The 26,506-nt window shown below is 38.2% G+C and overlaps 2 protein-coding genes and 1 pseudogene across 5 annotated transcripts; 1 reads left to right on the top strand and 2 right to left on the bottom strand.

The window, feature by feature from the left end:
* The first annotated feature begins 23 nt into the window (after nucleotides 1-23).
* LOC113081080 (ribonuclease P protein subunit p20-like) lies at nucleotides 24-1,705 on the top strand (annotated as a pseudogene).
* A 421-nt stretch (nucleotides 1,706-2,126) lies between these two features.
* On the bottom strand, nucleotides 2,127-21,728 carry LOC113081079 (erythropoietin-like). Of its 4 annotated transcripts, none has more exons than XM_026253127.1 (5): nucleotides 21,588-21,728; nucleotides 4,932-5,062; nucleotides 4,142-4,228; nucleotides 3,889-4,053; nucleotides 2,127-2,743 (listed from the first exon to the last, which is right to left on the bottom strand). In XM_026253127.1, the coding sequence occupies exons 2-5, from the start codon at nucleotides 5,040-5,042 to the stop codon at nucleotides 2,591-2,593; spliced, it is 516 nt and encodes a 171-aa protein (XP_026108912.1). In that variant the 5' UTR covers nucleotides 5,043-5,062; nucleotides 21,588-21,728; the 3' UTR covers nucleotides 2,127-2,590. The 4 variants fall into 4 exon arrangements, with proteins under 4 accessions (XP_026108912.1, XP_026108909.1, XP_026108911.1 ...); XM_026253124.1 differs by lacking the exon at nucleotides 21,588-21,728 and adding an exon at nucleotides 18,870-18,960; XM_026253126.1 differs by lacking the exon at nucleotides 21,588-21,728 and adding an exon at nucleotides 8,786-8,880.
* A 2,835-nt stretch (nucleotides 21,729-24,563) lies between these two features.
* Nucleotides 24,564-26,157, bottom strand: LOC113081071 (endonuclease domain-containing 1 protein-like). Its single transcript, XM_026253113.1, has 2 exons — nucleotides 25,864-26,157; nucleotides 24,564-25,222 (listed from the first exon to the last, which is right to left on the bottom strand). Exons 1-2 carry the CDS (start codon nucleotides 26,155-26,157, stop codon nucleotides 24,641-24,643), a joined length of 876 nt encoding a protein of 291 aa, XP_026108898.1. The 3' UTR covers nucleotides 24,564-24,640.
* Between the last annotated feature and the right edge of the window lie 349 nt (nucleotides 26,158-26,506).

Here is a 26,506-nt window from a genome sequence, read left to right as displayed (position 1 = left end):
CAGAGCTTTTCCCGTAATTTGACATGGCCGAGCCACGCAGCCGATGTCCGCTTCTGTAGCCCATAACCCGATGGTGCCCGCCCCAGAGGGCTCAACGCTTGAGATGGACCCGATGGAGTTCACCCTCCGCAAGCGACTGCCGCGCAAACTGCCCAAACGACGGAACGACGTCTACGTCAACATGAAAACAGACTTCAAGGCCCAGCTGGCGAGGTGTCAGAAGCTTCTGGACGCTCATAGGGAAATCTGCATCCACGGCCTGGGACTGGCCATCAACCGGGCCATAAACATCGCCCTGCAGCTCCAGACGTCCAGCCAGGGTGCGCTGCAGCTGGCGGCCAACACGTCCACCGTAGAGCTCATAGATGACCTGGAGCCCGATGACCCGGATGAGGCGGCGGAGCCGCTCACACGCACCCGTAATAACTCCGCAATACACATCAAGGTGTTTTATCCCAACCCATAGAGCCAGTATAAGTATTAACACAACAAATGACAACCTCAAAGACTTCATAAACAATCATGAAATGTTCGTGGTATGTGTGAGTGGTTTAAAGGTGATGTCTATTTTATTTTGCATGACTGTTCTGGTTCGGCCTGAAGCTTATTTAATTAAATGCTGTGGTGTTCTTAAATGTTTCATTTGAAAAAACAATGTAGAAAGGAAATGTGCCGTATCATATATTTTTCCCACCTTCAGAATTATATGTCAGATTATGTATTTGTTTTCTAATGTAGTGAACTTGTAACCAAAAGATCACGCATCAGTTGTTTTAAAGCTCAGTTAAATGAAAAGTAAAAAGACATTGTTAGACCTACCAGTGGTTTTCGTCTTTCTGTTTATAGCTATAGTCTATTTTAAGGATAAATGATTTCAAGTTATAACTTAATACCTATATTTTTCCTCTTTAAAATGCTATTGGCTAATAATGACAGATTTGACAAGGGTCTGCTTTCACCAAATGTGTGTCGATAATATGGGGCACAGATGCCATAAAATGTTAATATGTATAACTTTCTGACTGGGAAATGGAGATGGCATGTTAGCACGGTTGGGATGAACAGCTAAGCTTAAATATATCTGAAAGATGCAGAGGGTGACATCCGATGGCTGGTCAGTAATAGATCAGATTTGCTTTATTAAGTATACTGTATCAAAATGTTTGTCCAGCCATTCATGACCAAACTAAAAAAACAGATATTTTGGTAGCAAGTAGAGTGAAAAGGAATGACACAAAAGGGTTTTCAAAAATATTTAGTGGTGTGACTAAATTCTTTCAGTGGAAACATGACAAAAATCCAGTACTTATTTTATAATCCTAATGTCTAAGGCATAATGTATGCCTAGTTCTCTCTCTCATAGCTAAAAAAAGTACTTGTTTTCTCATCAAATTCTTCGAGATTCACATTTGAATCACATGTATTTACAGAATTGTTAGCAGTCTATTGACATTCTCAGCAGAGATGCTTCATAAGACAAAAAGAAAAACTTCCTCTCTCCTTGTTTTTGCATTTCTATTTTCAGCTAAGAATAGTACTTTGTATTTGAATACCAAATGACATTGTGATGAAAGAACCACACAACAGCAAAACAACAGGAAAAAAAACATCTACAAACATACTTTGTTGCATCTAGACGGAGACTGATTGACAGACGTAAAAAAACAGGCTATTTACGAAAAACACAAGTTATACAGAAAAAAAAGAAACAAAATGTCAACCTTACGATCATTTCCCAAAGGCAAATATGCAGCGTCGTGCGTAAAGTGGAAGCAGGCCAGGATGTTCGTCATACACACACTAATCAATATTGTTCCTGGAAGCAACGTTATCTGCACAGGACCGCGTAATTCAGACATGAGCTAACGCAAAGCCTCATCAGCTCTCACGAAAGCTTCCAATTCCCCCGACACAAGCAGCAATCTAGTCCTTCTTCCTGTTCACCCCAACTGACCCGTAAGAATTCAGCATTACAGCCTTCCTCCCCGAAGCTTGAAACATTCCCTGCAGCATTCACGAAAGTCACACATATGTACACACACACAGACGTAACACCGAAATGAATATAAAAACCTACAGTGCATATTTAATATTGATAAATAGGCTTCTCTATCAACAGTTCAATGTTTGGAGGTGCTTCAGGACACAGTGAATGGAGGAAGAGAGGTCTTCACTTGAATAGCTTCAGAAAAGAACCTGCAAAAGCAAGTGATTCCAGCTCTAAGAAATATCATCTATATAAATAATGACAATTTTATAAGCAATACAAAACACTTGGAAAAAAAGTCCCAGATAAACCTTCCCAGTCGAGCTGGGCAAGTGCCAACAGTCATGTGGGGAAAGAGGAGTGATTTCTTGAAGTTTCATGATTGCGTTTGGTTTGATTTTGGTTGATTTTCTGCAAAGGCAGCCAAAGCGGGCGCTTTGCATTCTGGGGGATGTCTTCTTTTCCCTTTGTGAGTAAATCTTTCAAAGTGCTACAACTCCCAGTCATTCAAACCTCAGCAACATATCCTTTGTAATAGCCCATTATCCTGCCCTCCTGATACGAGGAGCTCCAATTAGTTTGGCCCTTGCTCAAAACTGTCTATCAGCTGACACCTTGTTTGCAGACAGGTGCACTGGCAAGCAGATGACGCACTTTTCCCCGCAGGAAGTTGCTGTGGACCTGAAACAGCTCTGAGATCGATGATACTTTCTGTGTCTCCTCGTCTTCTCCACCGCTGGCAGGAGGTACATATTCCTGAGGGACAGAGGGAAATGGTTTAGAGAGTAATAATGCAGTGCAACTAATATTTAAAACTCTCATATTCATGCTTTTAAATTCTGAATAACTTTTCTATACTGACTGGAAGAAAAAAAACACAATCTGTAACAAAACTACTGGTGATTTTCTACTGGAACATTTTCCATTAAGTTTTACTTTAAATTTGCGGAGAATGTACTCGACCTCAGATCTCATTAGAACAGAACTTGAGAAATTTAGCACTACATCACTTACTCCCCAATAGATCCTCTGCAGTGAATGGGATATCATCAGCTGTTGGGACTCTCATTCTGACGGCACCCATTCAATGCAAAAGATCCATTAGTGAGCAATTGACGTAATCCTAAATTTCTCCAAATCTCTTCCAATAAAGAAAAACGTATCTGTTTCATGGATGTCCTGAGCATATTTTCATTGTTGGGTGAACTATTCCTTTAACACAACACAATGCTTAATTTCCATTTTATTTCTTAATTTCTATATTGTTTTCCACTGAGAGTGTAGTCCCATAGCCTCTGCTTGTTTTTATCTAGCACTACGACACAACGACACAATCACCGTAATGTGACGAACATGCTTTCTTCCTGAAGTTGACAAAAGTTGGTAGTACACTACACTTGATTAGCATAACATCCAGTTTCCTGTTCCTGTAGCTTGAGTGGGAGAGCAAGACGTCACAGGGTTTGATTCTCAGAAAACAGAGAAGCTGATATAATTTGTGTATATTGAATGAAAAGTACAACTTAAATGCACTGTGCACATGCCAAATGCATGCAAGTATATGTCAATTTGGTTCTGCTAATGAAAATGTCATTCTAAAGCACAATGGTTCAAAAGTTTACTCAGCAAGAACACAAAAAGTTACAAAGAACCTGTTTGCTTTTTTAACACTGATAATAATAAGAAATGTAACAAATCAACATATTAGAATGATTTCTGAAGGATCAGGTGACACTGAAGACAGGAGTAATTCAGCTTTGACATCCCAGGAATAAAAGATATTTTAAAATATATTATATTAGAAAACAGTTCACAATATAACTGTTTTGAATCCATTTTAACTGCAGCCCTGGTTGATTATAAGAGACTTGTCTTTCTCCAAGTGACCTGTATGAACTCACCGGTATGCTGACACTTCGCAGCACTTGTCTGATGCTGGCAATGTTGCTAATACTGGCATCTACGTGGGACTGTAGCACGTAACTCTGATTAGACGCCTGTAATGAGCCGATGGCCTCGTTCAGCACGTGTAAGCCTGACTGGACCTCCTGAGCTTTCTCCTCTATCTGAAGAGACATACAGAATAGATTCAGAAAGGAATGTGTTAACCACATTATTTTTAAGATATTCATCTATATTATATTAAAATCTTACATTCATTGCTTCCCAGACATCAAAATCAACTCTTGTCAGAGGAACAGTGAAGTTTGTTGCAATGCTGCAAGCATCCTTACACGCTCTCTGTGATAGCAAAAACATTCAAGTCATTTATTAATGCAGCACGTTACACAACAGAAATTGTTTCAAAGCAGCATAACAGTCCTACACAAGAAAATAACAGTATTAATGTTGCAAACCCCTTAAATTATGAAACAAATACAACGCCAGCAATAAAACGGCTCCAAAAAGACAATAGCATCATTATTCAGCTCAGCTTCATTCAATGACAGTGTCAGTATTAGCAAAGTTAATTAGGAAACATGATTTAGCTACTGAATTGGGATTATTCAGTGTGAGTTGATTGTTGATTCAGCTTGTGCTAGGTTAATCAAGATATTAAAAGTTTAATTCAGCTATAAGAAGATCTACAGAAGGCAACAGTGTCATTATTTTCAATAGATTAATTTCAATAACAGTGTCATGTGTTGCAAAGTTAATCTGTTATGAAATTTAGCTATAAAGCAGTTCTACAGAAGACAATTTATCCAGCTTCATTTATTTCAAAGTCATGTGGTATTCACTGGGAACTCTTTCAGTGGGTAAGGAGTCATTCACAAGTGTTCAGAAACAGCTAGAGAGGGCACACGTGAAGAGGACGGACTGCACACTTGGCATTGCAAATATGTGCTAAAGAATTGCACAGATGAAAGAAAGAAAGTGAACTGCTTGGAATTACAATGAAACGTGTTTATAACATTACAGCCATCATGTGCATGTCTCTCACCATAGCAGCCTCTGCATCCCAAGCCTCCTTAATGAAATGGTCGAGGACGCGCAGGTCACAGATGGGGCGTAATGGGGAGGACAGGCCTGGACGGGTCCACTCCAGCACCATCAGCAGTACGGCAAAGAGTCCTGGCATGCATACAACAAATCAAGATCAGTGTCAAACTGTAATGACACTTTAATACGATATTACAAATTGAGGAGAAACAAATATTAACATTATTGTAAAAAATTATTATGTACAAAATGTTTCTATATAAAATATATAAATGTTGAAAACAAATTGCTTTGAATCATAATTGAAGAATTTTGTAATTAAAGTTTAATTATGCTTTATGTTTAATAACTCAGTTTGTTGTATTTGATATCATTTTGACAAATATTTAAGAGCATATATACTCACTAAAAAACAATACAACTTATTACTTAAAAATAAGAACAAACCTGACTTTGATTTTATCTTAAAGAGACTAAAGTAAATGTGATTTTAACGCATAGTAACAAGACTTGCCACAAGGTGGAGCACTGCTATGTTTAGGTAAAGAGGTATATGAAGTGATTTTGTATTAATATGAAGTACTTCTGCTCATCTGGCATCTTAACTAAGCACCTTTTATCATCTGTAGTCCAGCACGTGTTCATGCAGCTAGCAGTTTTCACAATGTTAACAACAAGAAATAATAACTACTAAGACAACTATAACAGTTACATCCACACCAGTGCACGATAATGTTCTGCTTATTATATGGACATGCTTCAGTCATGTCAGTAATATCTGTTGCTTTCAATGATTTCAATGATTGCCTCAATATTTTATCATTCATCAGCTAAAAATAACTTTGAACGTGATTCCTATGATGTTATTCTTCTGTGTGGTTATCATTACAGTTATGGTGCGAACTTCCCAATTCTCATAGAATTAGAGCCATTATTAAATATTTATAATTACAGTAATCATCTTTGGTGTGACCTGGTCTTTAGGTCCTGTGATTTCCAGTTAAAATATGAAGTGCCACTCTGTTCCTTGTTGCTCTTCAAGATTAAGATGTCTCAATTTGTAAAAGTGAAAGATTTCCATCATGTGCATGCTGTAAATAACCATTTGACTGCATTCTCGGTCTAAGATAAATAAATCGATAGCTGTAAAGAACTAACTAAAACCACCAAATATCATAACCAAGATACAAGTCACCAACATTATTCCCTGAAAAAAGCAGAAAATTCTATTCATGAAGAAAAAGACACACCCACACCGTGCTATCTGGAATAAAGAGACAGATTACACAGAAAGAGTGTTTGTGTATGTCTGGTCTGCAGCATCTAATCCTCTATCACATGCGTGTCAGATTGTGTAAAACCTAAGGTCTGAGTCGAACCAGAAATTAAACGATAAAATACATATTTGCAGTGGCAACAAATGGTAATTCTAATCTCTTCCTATTGCTTCCTAAGACACACTTTTTACACAGTTTAAGGCAGATAAGTACTGCATGAATAAGTATTCATTCTATGTAGTCAGTCGTGTGATATTCTGGCATTTATGTCTTTGAATGCAGTCTTTCAGCTTTAGTGGGTTATGACGCAATAGGTCTCTTATCAAAGCAGATGTACCCTCTGGAGATGCTCTGATTTTGAGCACATGTAATGTAGAACTCCAGGTTGGGTCAAAATTTAGTGTAGAATATCAATGATCAGAATTTCCTTTAGACTTTTAGATGAGTGGATGTGATCTCACTTTTGGCCTCAGCTTGACAAATGACTTTACTGCTGATCTTGGCAGAGAATGGTGTCTCGTCACGAAGGCGACAGAAGTTCTGTTGACACCATGACCTGTCGAAAATCTAAGAACTGTCTGAATGCTACAAAACGCACGTCCACCATGTAATCAGACCATCTCGAACAGCTTTTCCAGGAACTAGACCTATATCCCATCTGACCAAGACTCCAGCATTTCACAGTCACGTAATTTAATTACGTGTGGCCTCCCCACTTCAACATATGAGCACAGAGCTCTATTTATTTTAGGCAGCCCCCACCTCCACCTCCATCTCTCATAGTGACCCAGCTACTACAGGTCACATTAGAGACCACCATGCATGGATGCTGTTGCCTCCCCCCATATATACATTTGTTTTAGTTTCTGTTCAAAAGTTTAAGGATCAGTGAGACTTTTTTGCTTTCAGAAGAAGTCTCTAATGCTCACCAACATTGTATTTTATTTAATCAAAACTACAGTAAAAACAGTAATTTTGTGTTTATATTATTACAACTTAAAAGAACTTATTTTAAATTAAATATACTTTGAAATGTAATTTATTCCTGTGATGACAAAGCTGAATTTTCAGCAGCCATTATTCCAGTATTCAGTGTCACATGATCTTCAGAAATCAGTCTAATATGCTGATTTACTGCATTTCTTCTTATTATCATCACGGTTAAAAACAGCTGTTCTGCTTAACATTACTGTGTAGATTGTGATAAAAAAAAATTCAGGGTGTTTTGAACAACATGCGCTTCATTTTTGTGAAACTGGATTTGTGTGGAACAATGTAAACTTTTTTTTTTTTTAAACCAACTGACCCCCGAATTTTAGAATGGTACATTATTTTACTGGGTTAGAACATATAATAAATAATATAAATAATTACTTATTAAAAAAGAGTGAAATCTTGAATTACAACTATTAGATCAAACCAATATTTCAATTTCAGCATGTATACATTGACTACATGAATAAATATCCGCTACATCAATAAAATAAAGATTTTTTCGAAGTTTTTAAAGTGTATTTTGGCAATAGAAATTATAGAAAGTATAATTTTTTTCTAACAGGTAAAATCATGGGAGAAGCCATGTGTGATCATCCCTTGATCTGCAATTGAGATTTTTCTGCAAAGTCATTGTCCCATTACATGAGACGTCATTTCAGAACAGAATTTGCAAGTCCAACTTTTGATGATGCAGCAATTTTACACTGACTCAGCTCTCACTGTAATGTAAAACTCATGTTTAATAAAGATGCTAGGTCATGCATGGGAAAATCCAACACAAATAGATTGCAAGCTGAGAGCTCTTAACTTCCTTGGTTAATAATATCTTTAAAAAAGTGATGTGACTGAGCACAATGGGAATTACAGTTTTAAATCAATGTATTGTTATTATTTCTACATGCATTTTTTTAATTGCAGTGATACCACTATCCCGACGCACTTTCGTGTGTTCACTTTTCGTAGTGTCAGAATAAAATGATTTGGGACTGTTTGGCTCTCCTCTCAATGCAATGCATGCTGTATAAACAACGTTAAACATATTGTTTGCTATTCATTCCTTTCAGTATGAATTTCACTCGCCAATGAATTTTTTAAATGCACATTAAGACAGTAAGAATCAGTTTGATAAAAGCGTATCTTACCTGAACCGTGAAACATTCGCAAAACAACTTGGCATTTTTCAAACACATGATTAAAAATGATAAATATCGCGCAGAGCCTGCTCAGCTGGTGGCACAAAAGACATGGATAGCCTCAAGCACAGACGCATCCAGTGCGCGCTGCTTCCAAGCACTCTGTGGGACGCACACGCGATCAAATACAATGACACCGTCCCTTCCCACGAGCACGTACTGCGATCCGCTCGGCTGTGCAGCACCCTATTGGCAAGCTTTCTATGAATGTAAATTCCCCCTCACTCCACGAAAGCGCACCGCGACTTAGCAGAAAAGGTGGACCTCTCTCTTTAATGTTCAGAAAGAGGTGGAGAATGGACTTGTCTCGCATCAGACTGCTACAAAAATGTTTAACTTCAGGCGGGATAAAAAAAAAAAGACAGACTGAAGCCGTTTAATTTACTCACTGGTTATCTGCATCTCAGAATCCAGTTCTTACAGGATCCTCTCCGTTTCGTCCATAGCTCCGTCTATTGCCCATTAATTGCAACCGAAGCTTTTTAAGGTATTGTCAGCACTCATCGGTTCCGTAATGCGTATTTATTTATTTTCAATTCATGACTTTGAAAATAAAAATCAAATATAACTGTCTCGTGATAGTTATCAGATCAACTTCCTGTTTTGGAAAGGATTAGTCTTTCATTGTTACTCACATAATATAAGTTTTCTCAAAGTAAATAGCGCAGCAAAGAGCTTCCTCTCAAGGCAATTTACAATGATCTTTTAGCTCAATTTTCCACTGTATACTTCCAAACAAGGGAGGTAACACAAAGAAATGAAACAATACTCATGTTTGCTTGTGTTTAGGGTCTGATAAGCAGTTCTTCATATTCATTCAGCATACCTTTAAATTGGTAAGAATTAGGTCCTGTTTAAATATATGTGTATATAGTTAGATAACATGTTGTATGCCAGTAGTAACCTATAGCTTGGAGATCTCAAGCCAACAAGGAGGTAATTCAAATGAATGACTACGGTTTTGCAACCATCCAAGACCAGGGGGCCTATCTTTAGAGATGTTAAAAAGTAAAGTATAAATAGGTGACATTCAGGTAGCAACTAAACTTTCATCATTTTAGGTCAATTTGCAACCATAACATTTAGTTATAGGCCAAGTTATAAATTAAAGTTAATCACAATAAAGATGTATACATCATCAGCAGATTCCCTTCACCACATTAACTCCACCTTTCACTGTAAAAAGAAATAATTAAATAAAATACATGGCAGCTGATTGCATGGGACATCATCCATTAATTTTACAGACATTTGTGTTAACTCTAAACCACAATGCATTGCAATGTTAAATGTAAAATACTAGTGAAACCCTTATAAAAATAAATTCCTTCAAATTATGTGTTTTTTTTTTTTTTTCCAGATTTTGTTTGTTAAGTGTTATTTCTCATTTATATTAATTAATTGACAGGGGAACTGAAACATCATGAACCACCATGAACCGCATATTTTGTAATTCATTTCATTACTACATAAAAGTCCTTTAACGGCATCTTTGGTTTCATGAAGAACCTTTAACATTAATGGAACATTTCCATTCAACAAAAGGTTCTTTATAGTGGGGAAAAGGCTATTTAGATTATTCTAATGCTGTTCACACTAAGAAAATAAATTGTTTGTTTGTTTCAGACAGGTTTACTGAAATGTCCTTCGGGAAACCCAAAATGGTTCTTCTCTGGCATCCCTGTGAAAACCCCTTTTCGGAAACCTTGTGTTCAAGTGTTAACTTTATGTGGAGCTCAAATTTGGAATCCCTGGAAGTTGTTTCAGATGTTGGTTCTGACAGGTGTAGTCTAAAATTAAGGAGAAAAAGTATCAGTACTACTTTATATTGTCTGGCAAATGGACAAATGTGACCCTGGACCACAAAACCACGGGTTGTGCACGGGTATATTATAGCAACATATGGGTCAAAACGATAAATTTTTATTTCATGCCAAAAATCATTAGGATATTAAATAAAGATCATGTTCCATGAACATATTTAGTACATTTTCTACCATAAATATTTAAAAACTTAATTTTGGATTAGTAACATGCATTGTTAAGAACTTTATCTGTACAACTTTAAAGGCGATTTTAGCAATATTTAGATTTTTTTTTTTTTTTTTTTAATTGTATTTCTGCCAAATATTGTCCTATCCTAACAAACCATACATCAATGGAAAGCTTATTTGTTTAGCTTTCAAGTGGTTTCATGGCTGGTTTTGTGGATCACAAATAACATCAGGAATATTACACTTCAGAAGTTTTTAAATATAATTGGCGCAGAGTAGCGTAATTCAGGAAGGTAAAGGGAGTCTATCCAGGAAAACAGACTGGGTCACTGAGAAGACAAAGAGTGTACAGAGTTCAAAGCTACTGAATTTACCCTCAGGGATCAATAAAGTTTATCTATACATCTCTAGAGGGCATTCACAAGACAGAATCTCTACGGATTCTCTAGGCACAAAGGTTACTTGTGTGGCTTTTTTCTTTCTTTTCTTTCTTACAGTCAAAAATTACTAAGCTGAATTATATATCTGTTTCATTAGTCAATAGTCAGTCTTAAATAAGTTTCCTTTCAGTGCATCAACAGAAGAATACATTTTTTACGTGCAGCACATGTATTTCACGTGCTCTTTCAGGCGGGTCTATTTGTTAAAGGATGACAGAATACAAGTTGTTTGGGCAACAGCTGTACAATGTATATGATTCCAAGTACATGTACGAGGCCCAACTCCTCTCAATTCTACAGATAATCGATAAAGGTCTCTCTATTTGTTTAAAAGCTTCCACCAATATGAGAATAGTTTTTTTCTTGTTTATAAAATATAATAACCTCAAACCTCTTTGCTGTTTTACTTATAATATCTTTCCCTCTATATTTGCTTCTAATATCTTTACCTGTTTCCATGAGATATAACACACATTCACTGTATATTATTTCATCTGTTTCAATAAATAAGAATTATAAATTGTTTGCGCGCACACACACACACACACACACACACACACACACACACACACACACACACACAGCCAAGTTCTGTATCGCTTACACTGTTTGTGATAGATATCATGCTTTGCAGCTCACAAAGCCATAAAAACTGTTTGGATATCACCGTTTATTATTTCCTCTGTTTTAGTAAACATCACAATAATAAGGTGTTTGCACACACGTAGACAAGTTCTTGTATTGCCTACAGACACCATGTTTGTTGTCATGGCTCTAAATCTTTCTAAATCATTTGCCGTCTTGTTTGATCAAACTACTGTTTGCTCTGCCTGAGCCAAACTGAGAGCAAAGAGAGACAAGGTACGTGCTGTGGAACATGTGTGATGGCTGGGGAGGGGGCGAGGGCGGGGGAGTCTCGGCATGGTGACTCCGAGGCTTGGACCCTGTCATTGAAATTGGGATGACTAAAAAAAAGTGAAGGGGGTTATGTGTGGGAGGAAGACCCAAGGACACCCTCCCCTTTTTACTAGAAAACAAAGACAACCAGAAGCACTGCAGAGATGAAGACAGTGGGTGAGAATAAGAAGGAGACCTGCATAGTAAGAGAGAATGACTCTTTATTCCTGAATGGAAAGAGAGCTAGATTAGTCTCCTTGTTTGAGGTCCAGTGGCGCGCCACAAGACAGGAAACTTACATAATAGAATAGAGGACGGGGAGGTTGGAGCCACTAACGTGGCCTGTCGGAAGTTATTGTTTCTGAATAAGAGGCATCCTGAATTAATTATCTTGAGTTCAACGGGTAAAGCTTTCTTTCAGACTGTTGCACTGTTAGTGGTTCTCTTTATAGTTTATGCTTACATAGAATACACACACACACACACACATTTGGTCAGTAAGATTTTATCATCAGTAAGATGTTTTGGCAACACAGCGGCATATTAAAATAAATAAATATTTTTAAATATATTAAAAGAGAAAACAGTTATTTTAATCATATTTCAGTATTTAAATTTATTGTTGTCAAATAAATGCAGTAAACAATGATAACAATATGGTTAAAACTATTCTTATTCAAGATTATAATATAAAAAAAATTTAATATTGCGAAATAGTCTTATAATCTATTATAATACTGTGGCAAGCCAATGTGGTAAGGAGAAACCCCAAACCAGAGGAGCAGGCCCCGGCTACGAAAAGTCATCAATCATGAGTACTTCCACCTGCTCACCCTCCAGACATGGAACCACCTACAGCTGCAGTCAATGATTACCTAATGGAGGTCATCATAAAGGTAGGATCTCTGCTTCAGTTTGAGAGAGCGGCCCGAGGAGAAGGTGCTAAAGCCTCTGGATGGTCTAGACAAGCAAAAGAGTAACCGAAGACAACTGGCTGAAGAGCAAAGCGGGTGAATTTTGTCACATGTTGCTTACTGACCTGCCTTTCCTATGCTCTGTCTCCCATTTTAAGGTGGCCCTGTGTGGAACGGACATATTGAACACCAACAACGAAGATACCCCAGACTGGGAAGAACTTAAGTTTCCATTTAGATTTCTTTTTGGACCCTCAATATTTCTTGGCTGAATAAAAGCCTCTGTTTGGTTAACTCTGCCTCTCTTGTGGTTTTGTTTAGTAGCAACTAAAACCTAATTTCACCCTAGGAGCCCACATATGGTGGAGAATGTGGGCATAGAGGTCAGGGCTTAAGTGGCCACAAAAAGATACCCAGATAAGGACAGAATGGAAGCTGCCATTAATGCCTTGATTAACCATGCCAAACAGAGGGAGGAGATGGGTGCCCTCCGGGAGGCAGTTACCACGATGTGTCAAATCGTATCCAAAACCAGGGCCACCTTAGACCCAGGGAGGGTCCTTACTAAGCAGACTCCAGATGATGATGTTGAAGCTTATTTGGAGGTGTTTGAGACAACTGCCGTCAGAGAGAAATGGCCTGAAGAAGACTGGGGCACCTTATTGGAACCTTTTTTTTGACCGGGAAAGCCCAAAGAGCCTGTCAGGATCTACCTGTTAAAGATGCAGCTGATTATGTGAAGTTAAAGCGGGCCATCTTGTCCCACTATGGGCATAGCCTCCCTGCTCGTGCCCAACGTTTTCACGCATGGACTTTTGATCCAACCCAGCCAGTTAGATCTCAAATCGCCACACTGATCCGACTGACAAAAGCCTGGCTCACTACAGGGGAAGGCCCCTCAGTGGTGGAAAGGATTGTGCTGGACCATTGCATTTGCTCCCTGCCAGCTGAGGCCAAGCGCTATGCTGCAAAAACCAGTCCTGCTGATGTAGAAACTCTGACAGCCCTATTAGAAAACCATCAAGTGACAGTTGAGGTAATGAAAGTGAATCGTCAGGATCCATTGAGAATGGGCCGTTCAAGTACCAGAGGAGGGCCACCAAAAAAACAGGGGGACTCTTAGTTGGCAAGGTCCGTAACACTAGCCCAGAACCCAAACCCACCTCTCTGGACACCAACCAGCAGCCATACCCCACGAAGACGCTACTCCTGTGGACAGGAAGGTCACCTATCCTGGGGTTGTCCAGGAAGGGAAGAATCCATGCCCTCTGCATGTCACTATGGGATGACCTGTTGGGCAAGCCAAGAGACAACAGCCCCCCGTATTCCTGTAAGAGTGGCCAACCAAGACACAGAAGCCTTTCTGAACTCAGGAAGTGTGGTTACCCTAGTTCGGCCTGAATATGCACTGGGGCCAAAAGGCCCCTCCATAGTGGTGTCCTGCATTCATGGAGATCAGAAGAGCTACCCAACTGTACAGGTTGAGATGATAACACCCAGAGGAGCATGTACTCTCAAAGATGGGGTGGTTGACAGCCTCCCAGTACTAGTTCTGTTAGGCAGGGACTGCCCAGTGTATGAGCGTTATTGGCCTCTAGAACCCAGAAAAACCTGACCAAGCCCTAAAAGCCGTGTTAAGCGAAGTACTGAAAAACCTCAGTCCTTCCGGGTGTTTGCAGCACCTTCAGATCAGCAGTCAGGGAGGGAGTCAGTGACCCCAGAAAGTGGTGTAGTAAATATCCCTCTGGAAGATGAAGCAGAAACTCCCTCTAATGGTGAAGACTTCTCTGAGTTCCCCCAAGTGGAGGCATTTGATAGGGATAGGCCTGGGCAGTTTGGCACCACTTAGCTGCAAGACCCTACATTTTAAAAATATTACTTTTATTGTGTCATGAAAAGTAATTTTAAAAGTATTTCAGGCAAGAAGGTAGTTATTTTAAAACTCAAATCTGTGGTTTATTTATAAAGACAGCGCCTATTTAAAAATGTGTTTCGCCGATCTCAGAGACCGTCAGCTCGGCTCTGATGTCTCTTTAGTGGTTAAACATAAAATATAATTCAGCTGCGGGGTAAATCTAACAGGTTTTCTTTGGTCTGTATTCAATTTATCTATATGTTAAAATGAAAATAAAAAAGGCAAATTTATATAATATTTTGTTTCATTGTAATGGCTATGTATGTATGTATATTGTGACGAGTGGGGCAGGGCCGAGAGACGTGGGCACGAGGAGTGAGGCCAGGTATAGTGATTGGAGATGAGCTGCACCTGCGCCCCACCGCCTGTCTCGAGTCCCACGTAGGAGATGGAAGGATATAAAACTGGAGCGACGACCGTGAAGGACGAGAGAGGACCAGGCCTGGGACATTATGTTTGCTTTTTATTTTGTGCGCACCAGTCATCCGTGAGGGGCTGGTGCGCTGTTTTGTGTTTATTTTTCAATTATTAAAATGTTTTGAGTGTGCGCCGGTTCCCGCCTCCTTCTTCCCGATGAGTATGGAGTTGTTTTATCGTTACACATACATATATATATATATATATATGTGTGTGTGTGTGTATATATATATCCCTGAACTAAGTACATTTATGCAGCTGTTCTTATGTTATGAAAACGAAAGGAGGCAGTGGTATTTGATATCCTATTTAGTTTTATTGTAAATATACAGAGAGGAAAATTGCAGTAGCCATGGTCAGCTGACTGAAGTTATCAGGTACACTGCTGTTTACAGATTTACCGGACTTGTGTCGTAGCGGACATCACACTCCCGAGACGAATGCACAAAGTCTGAACTACCGAGGAGGATGGACATCCAAAATAAGCGTACTTTGTATTGAGAAACGCGCGCAGACCTACGTCACCAGTCTATTTGCCTAATCTTCCCGGTACTTTACACCGCGGTGGAAACGCAGAAAGCAACAGGTCTGGGGGGAAAAAGTTCCTGGGAAAAAGTGTTCCTGGTACAAATGTTCTGGGTAATTTGGTGGAAATGCGGCATAAGATTTTGTAATGATTTTAGAAAATTGAACAAAATCTCCCAATTTGATGCTTATCAAGTGCCCAGAGTGGATGAGCTCATTGAGAGCCTGGGGTCAGCCCACTTTGTATCCACTCTGGACCTGACTAAGGGGTACTGGCAGGTCCCCTTAACTGACCAGGCCAAGGAAAAAAACGCATTTTCCACTCCTGAAGGGTTATTTCAATACCGGGTTCTACTATTTGGGGTCCACGGGGCACCGCCAACCTTCCAAAGAATGATGGATAAGATCCTTCGACCCCATCAGGAGTATGCTGCCGCCTACCTGGATGACATTGTGGTTCACAGTGCTGACTGGTCTTCCCACCTGAGCAGATCGCGGGCTGTATTGAGCGCCCTCCGGGAGGCAGGCCTTACGGCCAACCCAACCAAATGCAAATGCAAATTAGGATTGGAAGAGGCAGAATATCTTGGGTTCACCATTGGACGTGGTAATGTTCGACCACAAAAAAAAAAAAGACACCATCTCCAAGGGGCCAAAACCGGTAACAAAGAAACCGGTAAAGACATTCCTGGGTCTGGTTGGATATTACCGTCAGTTTATCCCAAACTTTGCAACACTGGCAGCTCCATTACATGACTTGACCAAAAACCACCTACCTCACCATGTCGTCTGGTCTACTGAAGTAGAACAGGCCTTTTCCTCTCTTAAGCAGGCCCTAGGTGAGAACCCAGTGTTGATTAACTCCAGACTTCCAACGACCTTTCATTGTCCAAACTGATGCCTCAGAGACGGGCTTGGGAGCAGTCCTTTCACAGCAAAGAAATGGAGAGGAACATCCCATTACGTTCATCAGCCGTAAGTTACTCAAACATGAACGCAATTATTCCACAGTTGAGACAGAATGTTTGGCCATCAGGTGGGCTCTCAAAAAGCTGAGATATTACCTGCTGGGTAGAGAATTCACCCTTATTACAGACCATGCTCCTCTGAAATGGATGTCTACCGCAAAGGACTCTAATGCTCATGTCACACGTTGGTTCCTGGCTCTACAGGACTTCTGATTCAGAGTAGAGCATTGAGGCGGAAAGTTGCAAGGAAATGTGGATGCCCTGTCTCGAAGGGAGGAGTGCCTTTGGTCGGTCGCTCCTGGTAATAGCCTGGAGTTGAGGGGGGGAATGTGTGGCAAGCCAATGTGGGAAGGAGAAACCCCAAACCAGAGGAGCAGGCCCCGGCTACGAAAAGTCATCAATCATGAGTACTTCCACCTGCTCACCCTCCAGACATGGAACCACCTACAGCTGCAGTCAATGATTACCTAATGGAGGTCATCATAAAGGTAGGATCTCTGCTTCAGTTTGAGAGAGCGGCCCGAGGAGAAGGTGCTAAAGCCTCTGGATGGTCTAGACAAGCAAAAGAGTAACCGAAGACAACTGGCTGAAGAGCAAAGCGGGTGAATTTTGTCACATGTTGCTTACTGACCTGCCTTTCCTATGCTCTGTCTCCCATTTTAAGGTGGCCCTGTGTGGAACGGACATAGTGAACACCAACAACGAAGATACCCCAGACTGGGAAGAACTTAAGTTTCCATTTAGATTTCTTTTTGGACCCTCAATATTTCTTGGCTGAATAAAAGCCTCTGTTTGGTTAACTCTCCCTCTGCCTCTCTTGTGGTTTTGTTTAGTGGCAAATAAAACATAATTTCACCCTAGGAGCCCACAATACATTTTAGAATATAATGAATTCCTGTGATGGCAATTACATACTTTAGAAATCATTCTAACATGCTTACTTGGCACAAATATTATTATTATTATTATTAATGTTAAAGACCGCTTTTACTGCAAAATATTTTATGAACCGTGTCATAAAAAAAAAAAATAGTTTTATATTCAGCAAGGATGCATTAAATCAATGGAAAGTGCCATTTACAAAAATGCATTTATAATTTTACATATGATTTCTATTTCAAATAAATGCTCTTCTTTTTAACTTTCTATTCATCAAATAATCTTTTACAGTTCCCTTAAAAATAATCATTAAGCACAAGTAATAATTGAGAACCAAATCAGCATATTAAAATGATTTGTGAAGGAGCATGTGACACTTAAATTCAGTTGGTTTTAATTTACATATGCATGCATTAAAAAGTGAAGCTCCAACTCTGTTTCAACTACAGGCCAAAAGAGGAAACCTGCAAATATGGCAGTGTTCTCCCACACACAGCCTGCTGGTGGCTCTACTGTTTTAAACAACCTGACTGATTGTTTCAGGAAGACCCTTTCCTCTCGCCCTGAACCCTTCATCTTCAGCTATAAATATCACACTGCTCTTTAGGAGGTGTTGGGATTTTAATAGACTGGAAAGAGCTTCATTTACTGATAAAATCTGCTCTTTACAATGATAGACTACCAGCTTTTTCTGGCTGTAAGCATATAAGGATATTTTCTCTCTCAAGCAGAAACAATAGAAATCTTAATTATATTTAGCCCTTCAACAATAAATCATAACCTGATTCTGTTTTTTTTATTCTCTTCATTCAAATAAAAAAATGTCTTCAATAAATGTCAGTGTCATTTCACATGATATCAAACAACCATCATTCATTCACCAGCTTAATTTTACCCCCAATGCATATTATGTGCTATTTGTGCAATTATACTGATTTTATGTAAAATGCAGATGTCAAATAGTCACTGAACATTTTTTGAAAACTTTCAGTTAGCAAAAAAACATGCTGTGCATAAAGTCACATAGCCTACATGTCCTTCAACGCTAATAAATAAAAGAACATTTTTTAATTATTTGACAATCTTGTGTGTAACCAGTCTTAAACAGCACACACATGCTAATCATGTCACTATGCCAAATTCACAGTTAAACCATTTAGAGAATGACCGACAAATTGCCAGTGGACAAAAAGAAATCCTGAGGTCATTTCATGAATGAAGACAGCAGTAATTAAAAAAACTGCTGAAGTTAACAGAGAAGACAGTAATGCAGTCACAAGTGTCTTACATAATATTACAGAAACGTTCACAATACACATCAACGAAAATGTTAAACCTGAGAGCTTAGTAAGGTTTTGGCAACAAACATTTTCAAAAAGTGGCAACACTTAACTTAGTAATTCCTTTATGCTATTAGCATGCAATGTTTAAGCAATAAAAATGTACACATTCGCAATAAAATCTCTGAAAAGTTGCATGCAATAACAGTGTAATATGTTCTGACCCTGCCAAGCCTCCACTCACCTACAGTTTTCCGTACAGTCTTGTGTCCAGCTTGAATCATAACTACACGCCCACAAACAGTGTGACCTCTTTAGGAACAGGGTTTTATTCTTTCCATTCTAACTACGGTATTTTGCATCAGGGGCCTGATATTTAGGTTCGTTCTGGAATTTCTTCCATCTCCAGATTTGTGTCTGATCTTAAGTGTTCATCTTTATTCTATCTCAAGTCAAAACATTACATTTCAAGCCAGCATTCACGTATCCCTTATCATACATTGTTTATCGTAGTCTATTCTTTGACCTTGTGATCTGTTTTTATACATGTTTTTCTGTGTCTCTATTATCTACCTGCTGTGTCTTGACCTTGGTTGAAATCCCTTTCAGTTTAATGGATCTTATATGCATCCACTAAAGCCAACTGTTAATAAACTATAATATTAATTTTGATGAAATATTTTAACCTTAATCCCTGTGTTTTATTTCAAAAATAAATATTTGGTTGTATAGCTGGGTGGTATAGCTTCAAATGTCTACCGTTTCACAATAGGCCGACTATAAATGGTAATGGCATGGGACATTTTTATGTAAAACAGGATATCTATTTTAATGATTAAATGAACATAAAGCCGTATCATGCATAAAGTTCATCATGCAGCTAAATGCATGAACATACATGATAGGTCAAAACAGCTGTGTTTACCATACCATTTGTTTGTCCTCGTACAAGTTGTTTTTCTTTCTGGCGACAATGGCATCCAGTCTATCCAGAGATATTTTGGGGATTGTTCCTGCTTTGAAACCTTTATAAGCAGAGTAATGTGTGATACTACCTCTGTAATGATACTACTTCTGCCAGTGTTGCTTCTCTGGTTGTAGAGGTCTTTGTTTTCTTGGGAAATGGACAGAGGACGATTAGTATTTCTGTCCATAAGAAAACAACTAAGGCCCTGTCCACACAAACACAGGTATTTTCAAAACTGGAGCTTTTTCCATGCATCCACACAAACGCAGCACCAGGTCACTGAAACCAAGCATTTTTGAAAACTCCTGCCAGTTGAAGATTTTTTTAAACTCTGGTTGCAGTGTTATCGTGTACAATACACAGCGAAACTACAGATTGTGGATTGTGTCCATGCTCTGTTATCTCTGCCTACTATAAACTTTTTCAGGCTTCTGATTGGGCAACATGGCTTTGAGGTTGTCACCTGCTTGGCATGCTCTTGACAGTGCTTCATAGCATGCTTTTGCATTTTCATGTGAATGTAGGTTTTTTTTTTTAATGAAAGAAGGAAAAACTCAACTGATAAAAATACAGTGTACGTGTGGATATTGCCTGAAAAACAAAAAGAATGTAAGTTACAATCAAAGTGTTAAGATAATAATAAAACTAGGGGAACAAATAAAATGTAAAATATATGATTCCTTAATGCATTAGTCGAGAAACATGATCTTTGGACAATCGATTAGCAACTATAACGATGCGTAACAATACAACATATTCAATTCACACAATATTCATCTCTAGGTTGGCATTTACTGCACAACCAAAATTTATAATTAATTAATAAACATGTAACAGAACGTAGCTTACCTGATTCATACACTGTAAAAACCAAACAGTGAAAATGAATGAAAAAATTAAAGTTCATTGCAGTGCTCTCCAAAGCCAAGAGTAGAATGGATCTAATTTTAGGATGACTGGCTCCCCCTACTGATGAACTCAGCATATGAGCATAATCAGGGGATGTAGGATATCTTTTTGTTAAACATCCTAAAAATTAAATAATTTCAATAATTATCAACAACTTCCTAATAATAAATTCCAGAGACCAACGCTACTTTTGCGTCATCGAAGGTTAACGCCCCCTTTTGGGGGAAAACAAACGGATTCCCCTGATACAGAACTCGCTCTAATTTCTTGATAGCAAAAATGGCAGAAACATACACACTCTCTTTGCCGGCCAAGGACCGTGAGAGGTATTTAATGAAGCTACTGGATACGGTGTTTACAGAGGTTTCCCTTTGAAATGGTCGAAAACTGGATTAATAACCCCACGCAGTGGCCAAATATGGACATCTAACGTTACCATTATCTCGTGGAATCACCAAGTAGCCTACTTTTGTCATTAACATACTCACAGTATGATAAACTAGACGATGAGGCCATGTCAAGAGGAGTCGGTGGTTTACTTGGATCATATTTCACTTCATTTAAGCTATTGACAGTTTTGTTGTAGTTAGAAATACAAGCTGCTAGTAGCTACGTGATTAACGTTAGCTCTCATTAGGCACGCTACCTTGGCTGTTAACTGATTTTAAGTTTCAAATATTCGCAGGCTAGGACTAAACAATATAACTATTATACAATATCTGTTTGTAATTGTGTCTGACAGGCCTGTACACATCAGAAACAATGAAAAACAAAAGGTCCCTGGAGCGAGTTCTGTATCAGGAATCCGTTTGTTTTCCCCAAAAAAGGGGCGTTAACCTTCGATGACGCCAAAGTAGCGTTGGTCTATCAAATAATTAAAAGTGAACACTAACAAATGACGTGCACGTATGTCTGTAACTGTAAATGGGAAATCCGCACTAACCCAAATACAGCAGAAATATTTTATCAGAGTTGCATGACCATGCACAGCGTCTTTCAGTGAGTTGCAAAAAACAACCACACAGCGCGAAAAGTGAAATTCGAATCACGTACAAAGGAATAAATTAACAAATCAATAGACCTTACCAGTTGTTTTGATGAAATGTTCAAAAAGTTTTACATGTTTGAATCAGCCTGCCAGTCCGTCTTCGAAGGAACTCAACGGTTATAACGATACTGCTTCAACTTTTCACGCACTTAGGCTACTGAATTGCAATTTATTATTACTTTAAGTGATGTCCGTCTCTAAGTGATCCAATTTAAGTTGTGTGTTAGTGAAAAATCTGTTTAATTGCTGACTGAGTGTTCAGATTCAAATTAGTGATGGGTCGTTCTTAAACGATTCGTTCATTTTGAACGAATCTTTAATGTGACTCGGGAAGAACGAGTCGTGGGCGAGTGATTCGTTCAGTCGCGCATGCGCAACATTCTATATATTCTATTCTGAAATTTGTCTAGTTCACCTGTTTTCTTTTACTGTCTACGGTTTCAGTCAATGCAGTCTGAGCCGGAAAGAGAATTTATTAGTTCATCTCATGATTGTTCGGGGTTTTCGAGTCGTTTATTAATCACGTCACGGACCCATAAGCTTTGACCATAGACCCTAAAAAAAACAATATCATAATTTCTTGTTGTCCGAATTTGTCAGTGCATTTCCCCTCATCATATATCACTGTGTAATCAGAAATATATATTTTACTTTTCTTTTAGAAACGTTTTATTTCGTTTCGTTTCGTTTTATTTATAAAGGCCCTAAAGAGTCATTTACCTTCTACAACATTATATAAAAAAAAAAAAAAAAAAAAAAGACTATTTTCTCATAAAAATACGTGTCTGTAAATCTTGCGTCGACTCTGTTACCATACCATACTTTGCCTTTAAATAAGTGGAATTATCTCCCACAACTCACTGTTAAGATCCGAAGCACTGTAAAGTCTATGTGCTCTCAATAAGAAAATATTTTAATCTAACACCAGAAATCATTTCATAAAATGTCAAATTACCTCACTATCAAAAGGAAAGCAGATTTTTTCATTGATCAAATTTTGTGTTATTTAAAAGGCTTTAACCATGATTTCAGTAGTGTCATGTGATCTAAGCATTTATGCCAGCGAGGGGAGTTTTTGGCAAAAACATTAAAAATAAAGATATATGTATATATATATAATAAAAATCAGATGAAAAAATATTTATATAAATATATATAAATATATATATATATATATATATATTTTTTTTTTTTTTAAGGAAAGCATAGGTGAAATATTATCTTAGAACTGGTTTTGTCTAATGAAACGAAGGATTTTTCCTGTTATGATTTATTGTTATTTCTACACATTGGTTAATATGTCCATAACAGAGTTGACAAACGATACCGTAACTTATAATAACTTTTTATATACAAGGTAAACATAGCACAGGATTATGTGAAACATGCCAAGTAAAGGAAACAGTATGAGCAGGAAAGAAATTAATTAATAAAATAACTCATTTGGATGCAAATAATTTACAATCAGAAATGTATTAATCACAAATCAAGGATCAGGTAAAATTATAAAGGCTGTTTTAAAATACTGTGATCTTAAGAACAGAATATAGATTTGAAAATGAAATCACTTCAACTGAAAGCTGATATGCAACTCTCTAATAAACCCACAGAAGAAGAAGAAGCGATGAAACCACATGAAACGTTCATTTGTATTTATTTATAGTGCTTGAACGGTAACTATCGGCCCTTATATACACGTGCAGACATGGAAAGAGGGGCACCTAAGAAAACGGAGTATGTAGATTGGGGTAGACATGTTTGTGGACAAACTCCGATGACAGCCAATAACAAAACATGGAAGGATGCTTTAGTAAAGAACGCCATCTCCAGCCATCTCCAGACTGTGACAGATGCTCAGTGAGACTGCCTCTATTATCATTATGGTTGTGACGGCAAGGATGACAGAGGTTGGGGTTGTGGATACAGGACTATTCAGACCATGGCTTCATGGTTGAGTTTTAATCAAGCTCACAGTGTGAGCCACAGACACCCACCTAGTCTTTCTGAGATCCAACAAACTTTGGTGGAAATTGGGGACAAATATGGGATCTAGGGAGTGGATTCTTTGGAACAGTGCTCTTTCTACAATCTTTGTCTCTCTCTTACTGCTAAGAAGTGACTTGGTTTTTCTCCCCTGTGCAATATGCATTGACTTAATCCAGAGATACGGGTGGAACAAGGACTATTGTTAGGTGAACTATCCTATAAAATGCAGTTTTTTTGGGCCTTGTGTGCAAAATTAGTAATTTTTCTCTTTTAACCCAATCATATGATTAAAATAACAAAATGAAAATGGCATTGACATCCATGCTCATTTCTTTCTTGTATTAACTTGTGCCTCAAAGCTGTCACAGCAAGAGCAAAGTATTTGAATATCAAACCATGACAAAGAACTGATAAATGAACCGCATGCAACTTTTTTATTTTAATATTTATTTCACAGCTGAGACTGAAGTGTTAACAGCATCCTGAAGTTTGTCTGTTCGGTTTACATTTATAATCATTTAATCTCATTAATCTACCCAAAATGTGCTTTAGCTTTACAGATGGGAAGTACAGCATGGTATTAAACAAACTAACATCTAGGCTCTAATAAAGGGTAAAGATCAGAAATGAAACTGTCTAGCTGAAACCTTTTGTCCCCAAGTAATTTATATCAGCTTGTATCTTTTAATGGTTTACATGGCTTTAAGTGATATCTCATGCAAAATTGACAATTCTTTCAGTATTTACTCACCGTCATGTTGTTTCAAACCTGTATGAGTTTCTTTTTTTCTGCTGAACACAAAAGAAGTTGTTTTAAAAATGTGGGAACCAAACATCTACTGGCCGTCTACTGGTTAAGGGGCACCAATCACCCACATTCTTCAAAATATCTTTTAATATGTTCAACAAAAGAAATAAACTTATACAGGTTGAGTAATGATGACAAAATTTTTGAGAGAACTATTCCTATAATTTGATTAATTAAAATATTACCATTCATTACACACAAATGCAATGTATATTCTTTTGTATTAAGTTTAATATAGTGTCTGCCATCGTTATGATAATGAACCCATTGGATTGGTTTATTATCCCCATCTAATATTTACGCATCTGACACACAGTCACTGTAAAAGATCTGGAAGTTCTTGTCCACCTCCATTTTGCCCTTGAGGAACTTCTCCAGATTTTTGATAGGAACCTCCACCATGTGGTTGTTCACGCGATCATTAAGACCGTAGGCGCCGAACGCTGGAAACTTATACCGCTCTGAGTAGGGAGCATTGTGATCGTAATCTGAGCAGCAGTAGGCTGTCCACATGAACTCTGGGATGGCCACACGATCTAGGTTATCACGTCGGATCATATTACCTGATGTTGTCACCCCAGTGATCACATAAGCCTTTCCATGACAATAATTGTTGAGCCGTTTGCGGGTAACCTCCACCTGTGTGCTCCAGGGACCAAAATTGAACTCCCTTATCAAGGGAACTACATTGGTCAGTGTGTAGGTGGCAGCTTTGTCCAGCGGGTCTGCCTGATGCTCATCGGGGCTCATTTGGCCACGTTCATATTGCACTACATCAACGTAGTCTTCTAATACAGCCTGCGTGTCTTCAAAGTTTTTGTGCATTAAGGAAGACTGAGGAAAGGGTTCCATGTTACTGCTTCCTTTATCAGTTGCCAGCTGTGCAAAATGAAAAATGCAGGTGATGAGCATGAGATTAAGATGGGTTTAGATTCTCAGAACCTAACCCAGATCACATTTAAACATTTCAGGAGAGAAACATTCAACTATACCAGTTTAGTATTGAAGCAGACTCTTTATTTATTTACTTGATTATTGTAAATAAACAGTCATGTAAACATTAAAAAGTATAGTTTTTGAAAGAATGGAAAGAAGGTGTAATGCTCACCCAGGCAGCTTTTAATTTGATATAAGTAAAAGTTTATTTTAATATGTGAGAAAATATAATTTATTCCTGTGGACAATGGACAATCCAGTCTTCAGTGTCACATGATTCTTTAGGAATCATTATAATATGCTGCTTTCTTATGCTTAAGAAACATTTTTTTATATTATCAAAGTTGAAAACAATTATGCTGTTTGATATTATTGTGGAAACGTGATACGTCACACAGGAATGTTCCAAAAAAACCCCACAAATAAATAATTTTTTCAGAAAGTTTTTACTACATTTTTGCATTGCAAATTCTGTATTAATTTATTGCATCCTCGTTAAATAAAAACAATAATAGAAAAAACAGACCTTAAATTTTTGAACAATACAGAATATACGGATCATGTTTTTGTTAACACACACTCACCTGCGGCTCAAACATCCAGGGAATGTCGACCCGTTTCTCCCCATCTGATTTCTTGAAGGTGTATGCTGAATATATGGGGATGTGTTTTTGGGGGTCGTAGAGGGTAACAAAGCGAGGCTTGTCCACATAGCGCTGGCAGATCTTCTTTAGGGAAGTACTGAGGTAACCTCGTGGTGGAGTGCCCATGTAAAGGAAATCCTTACAGCGATCTACTTGGGAGAAGTCGTCCACAACTCCAGCTTGTGATCTTAATATCAAACACATCAGTGACCAGCAATAGACTGTGAGCTTCATGTTGTCCTAAACACTTGTTGTCTGTCTTCTCTGTAAAATATTCTTTGGACTGAAAGAATCACAAGAAAGAATTTAAGAAAAAAAATGGACTGCCTCTGCACTGGTAGGAAGAGAATAAAATGAGGACCATTGAAAATTCTAATGCAGGGTACAAAGTACATGCAAAACTATGTTCGGATAGTCTGAACTGATAGATGGACTTCAGTGTGCCATTATCTTCATCATGCAAATCATTAAGGTGAATTTGCTCACTGCTGGCCTAAAGTTCATTGGCTCCTTAAAGGTGAATATAGTTTTCCGGTCAGCCAGCAACCTGAGCCTGAATAGGAGATGATAGAAATTTCACGAA

Source organism: Carassius auratus, unplaced genomic scaffold (genome assembly GCF_003368295.1).
Source record: "Carassius auratus strain Wakin unplaced genomic scaffold, ASM336829v1 scaf_tig00033084, whole genome shotgun sequence".
In the NCBI taxonomy this organism is placed as follows: Eukaryota; Metazoa; Chordata; class Actinopteri; order Cypriniformes; family Cyprinidae; genus Carassius; species Carassius auratus.
Note: the sequence above shows the minus strand (reverse complement) of the source record. Positions and strands in the feature narration are given on the sequence as shown.

Excerpts from the sequence above, each read along its gene's own strand:
- LOC113081079 (XM_026253124.1), bottom strand. The coding sequence starts at position 18,909 with ATGATTCAAGCTGGACACAAGACTGTACGGAAAACTGTAG. Across the intron at positions 5,063-18,869 it reads GACTGTACGGAAAACTGTAG|GACTCTTTGCCGTACTGCTG; the intron begins GTGAGTGGAGGC and ends TATGCATGCCAG. Across the intron at positions 4,229-4,931 it reads GGGATGCAGAGGCTGCTATG|AGAGCGTGTAAGGATGCTTG; the intron begins GTGAGAGACATG and ends TTGCTATCACAG.
- LOC113081071 (XM_026253113.1), bottom strand. The coding sequence starts at position 26,157 with ATGAAGCTCACAGTCTATTGCTGGTCACTGATGTGTTTGATATTAAGA. Across the intron at positions 25,223-25,863 it reads CCTGGATGTTTGAGCCGCAG|CTGGCAACTGATAAAGGAAG; the intron begins GTGAGTGTGTGT and ends CATTTTGCACAG.